The 8,373-nt window shown below is 65.3% G+C and overlaps 1 protein-coding gene across 1 annotated transcript; it reads left to right on the top strand.

The window, feature by feature from the left end:
- The first annotated feature begins 1,102 nt into the window (after positions 1-1,102).
- Positions 1,103-7,882, top strand: IGFBP3 (insulin like growth factor binding protein 3). The gene is made up of 5 exons (XM_072777633.1): positions 1,103-1,526; positions 4,162-4,382; positions 4,702-4,821; positions 5,429-5,568; positions 6,545-7,882. The coding sequence occupies exons 1-4, from the start codon at positions 1,118-1,120 to the stop codon at positions 5,552-5,554; spliced, it is 876 nt and encodes a 291-aa protein (XP_072633734.1). The 5' UTR covers positions 1,103-1,117; the 3' UTR covers positions 5,555-5,568; positions 6,545-7,882.
- Positions 7,883-8,373: the final 491 nt, after the last annotated feature.

Genomic DNA, 8,373 nt, shown 5'->3' with positions numbered 1-8,373 from the left:
CGCAGGTCCCTCTGCGGGTCCCTGATGTTTCCAAGGAGGGACTCACGTACAACTCTTGTTGCCCGTGCATTTGCTGTGAGCAGCTGGTGCTCTCCCTCTAAAGGAGGGCACACGCATGCACACACACCTGCGCCTGTACACAGCAGGGCGGACGCTGGGGGTTCATGCCAGCCTCACCCACAGCCGCACAGGGGGCTGGGCCCGGGCAGCGGGGAAGGCAAGGGGGCCTGAGGGGCGGTCTCTACCGCACAAGGCACCTGTCCGCCTCCTGGAGCAAGAACGCATCGCCAACAGCGCCCGAGAGCGTGCCCTCCCGGGGTCTCCTCCGTTGGCACCGAGGCCCCAACAGCTCTGGGCAGCGGAGCCTGGAGAGGGTAGCTCCCGCGCCAATCCTGGGCCACCGGTGCCCTCTGTTGGTCACCTAGGGAAGGGGCGCGCTGGCCCCGTCGCAGCCCGGCGCGCAAGGAGCGAGACTCCCAGAGCATCTCCCCTCGGGCGCGCGGGGGCCGGGAGCGCGCAACGGCGGGGGCCGCCGGGCATCACCGGCGCTTCGGCAGCGCCCGCTGTCCCGCCCGCTCCATGGCCTCGGCGAGAGCACCCACGGGGAGGAGGGCGGTGAGGTCCAGCGTAGGGACCCGCTGCAGGCGCCGGGCGCACCGGCCGAGGCGCAGGGGCGGGGGGGCGCGCGCCAGCCGACGGCCTCCCGCTCGGGAACACCCCACGACGCCCCCGACCGAGGCTCCCCGTGGTGCGAAGCTTTGCGCAGCGCGCCCGGCGAGGGTCCGCGCAGGCCAGGCGCCCCGGCCCGGGCCCCGGCCCCGGCCCCGGCCCCCGCACCCCGCCCGGGGGGCCCGCGTGCGCGCGTGCAGCAGGTGCCGGCCCCCGCCCCCGCCCCCGCGCCCGCGCCGCCCCCGCCCCCGCCCGCGCGCCGTTCCGGGGCGTGTCCTCGGCCACCGGCTTCTATATAGCGGCCGGCGCGCTCCGGCGGCCCAGACGCGACATCGGCGGCGCAGTGCGCAGCTCCGGCGACCGCCCCGCGCTCCCGCAGCCTCCCGCCGCGCGCTTCCCCGATCCCCGCGCCACGGTCGGCCGAGCAGCGGGCCCCCCGGAGGGCGCCATGCAGGGGGCGCGCCCCGCGCTCTGGGCCGCGGCGCTGACGGCGCTGGCGCTGCTCCGCGGACCCCCGGCGGCTCGGGCGGGCGCGGGCGCGGCGGGCGCGGGCCCCGTGGTGCGCTGCGAGCCGTGCGACGCGCGCGCCCTGGCGCAGTGCGCGCCGCCGCCCACCGCGCCCGCGTGCCCCGAGCTGGTGCGGGAGCCCGGCTGCGGCTGCTGCCTGACGTGCGCGCTGCGCGAGGGCCAGCCGTGCGGCGTCTACACCGAGCGCTGCGGCGCCGGCCTCCGCTGCCAGCCGCCGCCCGGGGAGCCGCGCCCGCTGCAGGCGCTGCTGGACGGCCGCGGGCTCTGCGCCAACGCCAGCGCCGCCGGCCGCCTGCGCGCCTACCTGCTGCCTGCGCCGCCAGCGCCAGGTGAGCCGCCGCGCCAGGTGGGCCCCCGCCCCGGCTGCCGCCCCTGAGCGCTTGGGCGCCGGTGTCCCGGGCGGGCAGGGGGCGGACCCCGGGCGGGGGAGCATCTCCCCGGCCGGGCGCGGGCGCCTCGGGGGCGCGGCGGGGAGCGAGCGCGTCGGTGCCGGGGAGCGGGGGCGGTGGAGGGGCCGGGGAGGCTGCGCGGGTACGTGCGGGACACGCTGCCGGGCCTCGGGGACGCTCGGCGCGCGGCAGGGACGGTGAGGTGGGAAGCAGGTATGCGCGTCTCGTTGCGTTGGCGCACCCTGATGTCCGCAAGGAGGTGGCCCCCCCAAGGTCCCCCAAAGGCAAGGAAGGGCGTGGGGGTGCGCCCGGTTAGCACGTCCCGCATCGGCCCCGCGTGCGCCCCAGACCCACGCCAGGGCCGGAGCTGCGGGGAACGTGGACTCGAAGATCTCAGGGATGCTGAGGGGGAAGGAGCCTCGGAGGGCTGGGGCGCGGCTGCTGGGAGCCCCAAGAGGACGGAGGCTCCGGCTTGGCGCAGCGGGACCTCAGGCCGCGTAAATGGGGTCGGCAGCTGCTGCTTTAGACCCCCGCAGGCCCAGCCAGCCTCCCTAGAGGCGGGGAGCATGATGCCCCCACCTGCCCGCCCCAGGCAGGGCCCCACCCCGGGCTGGCAGGAGAGAAGTCCCTTTGTGGCTTCGGGTTCTGCACGTTTCCACTCCCGAGGGAGGCAGGCTGGCTTTGTTGGGCCAACCCAGGATTGGTGAGAAGGCAAAAATCCAGTTGCCCAAGACGTGCACTGTGCTACGGTGGTGGATGTGAAGTGACTAAGGGGCCTCTGTGTGGGGCACTTAGGTCCTGTGCTCTGTGGGCACTGCGTTCGGCCCGCGTGTCTTCAGGATTTTCAAAAAGTGCGGTTGGAAGTTCTTAGAGGCGCCGCCGATTCCAGGTAGCCAGCAATGGGTGTGTTGCGACCACTACCACTGAGGCTCCCCGCTGTGGGTTGATGGGCTTTCCTATAACGCGATTAAAAGACCTAAGGTTTTATAAGGCTTCTCGGGCCTCTGGGGGTGGGGAGGTGCATTTAAGCGGCCGTCCCAAGTTCACTTTATCCGCTGCTTCACTGGGGAGGTTTTGTGTTGCTGCTGAAGTCCGCAGGCATTAGAAAGAAAACCAGGGAGGTTTAAGAAGTTACTCCGTTCTTGGAAAAGAAATGCAAATCTGTTTATTTGCATACTCTTAGCATCTCCTTTGTCCCTGCTACTTCCCTGACAAGGAAGGAAAAAAAACCCCTATGGGTTAAAGGAAATTGAAACCAAATTCTAGCAATTAAGAACCGGGCGCTGGGCTAATCTGCGCTTCCCCTGACGCCAGACCCCTCGGGAGCCCAGCCACCCCTCCGCCTCCGGGGAGTCTCTCTTCCTAGGGAGGGGTGATCTCCGGGCCCTGGTGAGCACACCTGCCCTGAGCACGTTTTGCAGCCGAGGGAGCGCTCTCCAGGAGACCGTGTAATGCACCTGTCACCTAGAGCCAGAGGTGTCAGCCGGCTTCACTGCGGGCCGCCACCCTATGTGCGGCGGGGGGGGGGGGCCTGGGGGGCACGCTCCTGGTCAAACAGAGCAATCGCTGATGCCACAGGAGCCCCACGTTTCATCTGTGGGCTTGAAACTCTGGTGGTGCTGTGGGCATTGCAGCACCGGCGTCAGGGCCTCGGGTGCCCTTCTCGTTTGCACGTTGCGCACCGGGAGGTGTCTCGGGGTGGTGGGGTCCTTCTCGGGGACTGAGAGCTCCAGCACACAGCAACGCGCCCGGCGCGCACAGGGTCTGTGCAGCCCCCTCCGGGCGCTCCAGCCCACGCGCGGACAGGGAGTTAGAGACCTGTAGGTGGGACCCATCTCACACCACCAAACACGCCCAGAGCAGGGGGACGCGCAGCCAGTCCCGGAGGGGCGTGCGGTTTCCCCGGGACGGCGCTGGACTCCAGGGCCCTGCAGGGCTTGTGCACTCTGGCTGCTGCCTCCACCCCGCATGGGGCCCAGATTCCGCAGGGCAGGCAGGTGGAGCTGGGGGTGCTTGTCCCCCAGACCACTGTTCCCTCAGAGCAGAGTCAATCCTGAGCACTGTCCCTGCTCTGGCTCGGGCGTGCCCCCTGCTGGTGGAGGGCATGGGTGGTGACGAGCCTTCCACGCCCCCGCTGCCCTGGAAGAGCACACAGCAGGTTTCACTGTATTTACTTTTCTTAAACATTTATTTATTTGAGAGAGAGAGAGAGAGCACGCGAGCGGGTGTGAACAGGAGCAGGGAAGGGAGATCTGGGCAGAGAGCCCAGCACGGGGCTCGATCCCGCGACCCTGAAACTGCCATCTGCGCTGAGACCAAGAGTTGGCCGCCTAAGAGCCGAGCCAGCCAGGGGCCCCAGCAGATTCCATTCAGAAAGTGGGCTCCCTGGGGTGCCGTGTCGGCCGCCCGCTGCTGGTGCCCGGAACCAAACCTGATCCCCGTGTTTCGAGGTCACGTGGCATTGCCGGATGGCACTGCCATGCAGCCGGCACTCGGGCCCAGGGGTGAGATTCTGAAAAGGCCGCCGCTCATGGTGGATGGCTGTGCCACCCGTGTGCCCCTTGCACCTTTCAAGGAAACAGCAGCGAGTCGGAGGAGGACCACGGCGCGGGGGGCGCGCAGGCCCTGCCTGGCACGCACCGGGTGCCCGACGCCAAGCTGCAGCCCCTGCACACGAAGATGGATGTCATTAAGAAGGGGCACGCCAAGGACAGCCAGCGCTACAAGGTGGACTACGAGTCCCAGAGCACCGACACCCAGAACTTCTCCTCCGAGTACAAGCGGGAGACGGAATATGTGAGCGCCTCTCCTGGCGGGTGGCAGGCGGCAGGCACTCGGGGCGCCCGGTCGGGGTGCACGAGCCCGCCTTGCATGGGAGGGGCCGGCCCTGCCTGCCACGGGGAGGTCTCGGGGGTGTCTCGGGGGTCCAGGTACAGGGACACGGGTTCCAGCACCTCGAGTCCTCTGCGCAGAGGTGGTGGCTGTTTTGTCTGCCTGGTCGCTGAGTGTTGTGTGTGTCCCCCACCCCGGGGAGCCATGGTTGGTGACTGGGCATGACCTGGTGGATCCCCCGCGGGGCCACCCACGCTCCCTGTAACCCGCCGCTCCCCCACAGGGGCCCTGCCGCCGGGAGGTGGAGGACACGCTGAACCGGCTCAAGTTCTTGGATATGCTCAGCCCCAGGGGCATCCACATCCCCAACTGTGACAGGAAGGGCTTCTATAAGAAGAAGCAGGTGAGTGCCATACCCCCTGCTGCCCCGGGAGCCCCTGGGCACCCCCTCATGTTCCCCTTCCTGGGAGGCACGGCCCAGCCAGGGTGTCCTTATTTTAGGCCAGGGTGAGTCGTGTCTGGAGATGAGCCTCAGCGTCACGACCGCCAGGCGGCTGCAGAAGCCACAGGGCCCGAGCGCCTGGGGGCCGCGCTTCCCTGGCCGTGGGGCTCCGTGGGGCTCCGTGGTGTCCCTGTGACACCTGTGTGCCACCTGCCAGGAGGCAGCAGCACGTCCGTCTATTCCCCTCAGTCAGTTCTTCGGCAAACCCACGCCGAGAATGCATCTGTGCAGACTGGCGCGTGCCCAGGGACAGGTGCCCGGGGAGGTGGGGACGTTGCCATCCCGCCCGTCAGCGCAGGTGCCTGCAGGGTGGCAGGTGCCTGCAGGGTGGCAGGTCCGGCGTTGCTGTGACACCTGAGGGACCCAGAATCACCCCGGGCCCGCTTCTCCAGGGAGCCCCCCTCCCACATGCACAAGCCTGTAACCTTGCTGCACACGTGCCCCTCAGACGGCAGGGACCCTGCGGGGGCTCCCTCCCGGCTCACTGCCCCCCTGCGCTCCCTCGCAGTGCCGCCCCTCCAAGGGCAGGAAGCGGGGCTTCTGCTGGTGTGTGGACAAGTATGGGCAGCCGCTGCCCGGCTTCGATGCCAGGGGCAAAGGCGACATTCACTGCTACAGCATGGACAGCAAGTAGACGCCGCTGGCCACGTAAGTCGGGGAAGTGGGACGTGCCCACCCGGGAAGTGGGGCCCTGGTCCCGTTGTCTCGGGCACCTCTGGTCCCTTGGGAGATGCTGGACTAGGACGCACGCAGCGCAGAGCCGCCCAGGCTGCCCCACGCAGCTGTCCTGTCGGGGGCTCGTCCTCGCAGCAAAGGACTGAATCCACGAGGACATGGGGAAGGAACGTGCTTCGCGCTTACAAGCGTGGCTCGTGCTCCTCCGTACTGTACGTCACGGACGCGTTGAGAGTCGGTGCTGGACAGACCTGTCTTCACCAGACGCGAAGGGGGGGTTTACGGGAGACTTTGACTTCTAAGAATGCAGTCACCTGCGATCCTGCTTGGTCTTTGAATACACGAGAGAGCCTGGGGCAGCCCGGTCTGCCCTCGGCCCAGGGCGTGACCCGGGGTCCCGGGATCGAGTCCCCTGTCGGGCTCCCCGCAGGGAGCCTGCTCCTCCCTCTGCCTGTGTCTCTGCCTCTGTCTGTGTGTGTCTCTCATGAATAAATAAGTAAAATCTTTAAAATTTTAAAATGGAGAGAGCCATTGGGGAAAAGAGAATAAATGTGTTTCATCTCCTCAAGACAAACTTAAGGAAAGAGAAGAAGTTCTCATTTCGTTTTTTTTTTTTTTTTTAAGATTTTATTTATTTATTTGAGAGAGAGCACCAGCAGGACGGGGTGGGAAGAAGACTCCTACCCACGCAGCTCAGTCCCGGGGCCCCGGGATCATGACCTGAGCCACCCAGGCGCCCCCAAATTTTCATTTTTAGTTACAAGTTTTGTTTCCCCACGAGTCGGAAGCAAGAACTCAAGGTTGAGGGTGAGACCTGGGGCTGGGCCTCGGCCTGCAGCCCCCGTCTGCCCGCCGCGGGGGGATCTAGCACCAAGCACCGTGGGGTAGGAGTTGAGCCTTCCGAGGTGGGGGAGTTATCTCAACATATTTATCTTTCTGTTTGTTTTAGTTAACGTGGAGCTCAGAAACGCCTTATTTTGCACAAAAGACTGCCAAGGACATGATCAGCATCTGGCTACAGCCTCAATTTATATTTCTTTTTTGTGGTGAATTGATTTTTTCTTTTAACCAAAGTTTAGAAAGAGATGTCTGTGACGCCTAGGGCTCTTCTAGGTGGTGAACCAGGGCGCCTTCCACCTCCCAGGAGTCCGTGGGACGCCGCTTGGTTTTTCTTCCTGCTTCCTCCAAACGTACACGTAAACCCCAGTGCTGCGCGTCCCCGAGCGCTCCCGCGTGTCTGCCCGCGCAGCCCACCCTCCGCCTCAAGACCGAGCGACTGTTGCCTCCGTGGAGCACAGGCCTCGTCCCCGCTCGGGAAGCAGGCACAGGCCTCGCAAGGATGGGGAGCCCCGCACCTGGTGGTGTCTGAGACCCCCCGGTGCACCTGCCAGGGGCTCACGTCCATCGGGCAAGGGCCCAGCTCGGCTCGTGGAGAGGGTCCTGCGAGCCTTCAGGGGGCCACCCTGGGGAAGAGCAGAGAGTAGATGAGTCTTACAGGAAAATTCGAGAAGCCAAGAATGTCGTCGGGATCCCCAGGAGCCCGTGAGAGCAGGTGTTCCTGACCCTCTGGGTTAGGCAGCTTCCCAGGGGTGCAAGGTGGAGGGCTGGGGACCCGCCAGCAGAGGCAGCCCCATGGGGCCGGGGGCACCACAAGAATTGGCCCTTTTCAGCGGCCGTGGAACGAGAGCAGAATTATTTGGGGACCGCAGACCACAAACCACGTTTCCCCCGTTCAGCAGTTCCAGAACCAGGTTTATCTTTGAGGATGAGCTCCTTTCTGTCCTTGTCTTCCTCTGCACGATGTAAAAAGAGTTAAAAATCAGTTCGGTCACCTGGCAGAGAGGGATGGCCCGCCGGGGACGCGGGGGCCACCTAGACAATCCATGCGCTCACACGGGACTCCCCCTGCTTCTCCTTCTAGTCACACGTAGACGCAGAGAATGTGCATTCCGCCTGAGGTGTCCCCTTGTATACGTCATAGTCCAGATGCGCTAGGAGCTGATCTAGGTAACCGTAGGCACGAGGTTAGCACACGAGGGTGGCCGCGCGGGACGACAGAACCCTGGTGGGCTGCGGCGGCAGGCCAGGACTCCAACTAGCGGGAGCGGGAGACCCCGGGCTGGAGTGCCGCCCGCGGCCCTTTGGGGACACAGAGGGGCCTCGAGACGTTCGCCTCTTAGCTTTCCTTTATTTTTTTAATTAAGTTTTTTTGGGGAAAAAAGGTATTTTTGAAAAGTTTGTCTTGCGATGTATTTATAAATAGTAAATAAAGTTTTTACCATAAGGAGACCAGCTTCCATTCCCCGTGTTGGTGACCAGCTCCGGGGTTTGCGTCGCTGGAGAGTTGGGTGTTCCGAGCACAGCTGGAGTCTGCATAGACAAATGCCTTTGCTTGTCTCATCCTGTCCCAAGAAGCACCCCAGCAGGACCCCTCCCCAGCCCTGTTGGTGCCCTGGAGGCTATGGAGGCGCCAGGCCACACCTCCCAGGAACTCGGGGCCTAGTCGTGCCTCCAGTCCTTTGGCTGGTGTCCCCCAGGGGCCTGTCTTGTCACCACTCAGGCCACGCAGAGCAGACCTGAAACCTGCAGAACGGCGTCCCCTGTGGCCTTCAGCCCCTCTGCTCTGGCAGCAGACGAGGCCGGGGAGGGAGAGGCCGCAGGCCCCTGAGTGGCCTGTTGAGATCCGTGACTGACCCTTTTTTAAAAGATTTTATTCATGTGAGAGGCTGCGGGAGAGGTAGCGCGGCAGGGGAAGCAGCAGAGGGCGAGGGAGAAGCA

This window comes from Canis lupus, chromosome 15 (assembly GCF_048164855.1).
Source record: "Canis lupus baileyi chromosome 15, mCanLup2.hap1, whole genome shotgun sequence".
Lineage (NCBI taxonomy): Eukaryota > Metazoa > Chordata > Mammalia > Carnivora > Canidae > Canis > Canis lupus.
Note: the sequence above shows the minus strand (reverse complement) of the source record. Positions and strands in the feature narration are given on the sequence as shown.

What these genes read in the sequence shown, in the direction of transcription:
- IGFBP3 (XM_072777633.1), top strand. Translation starts at nt 1,118, where the DNA reads ATGCAGGGGGCGCGCCCCGCGCTCTGGGCCGCGGCGCTGACGGCGCTG. An exon ending in GCCTGCGCCGCCAGCGCCAG is followed by an intron (nt 1,527 to 4,161) that starts GTGAGCCGCCGC and finishes GCACCTTTCAAG; the next exon opens with GAAACAGCAGCGAGTCGGAG. An exon ending in GCTTCTATAAGAAGAAGCAG is followed by an intron (nt 4,822 to 5,428) that starts GTGAGTGCCATA and finishes GCTCCCTCGCAG; the next exon opens with TGCCGCCCCTCCAAGGGCAG.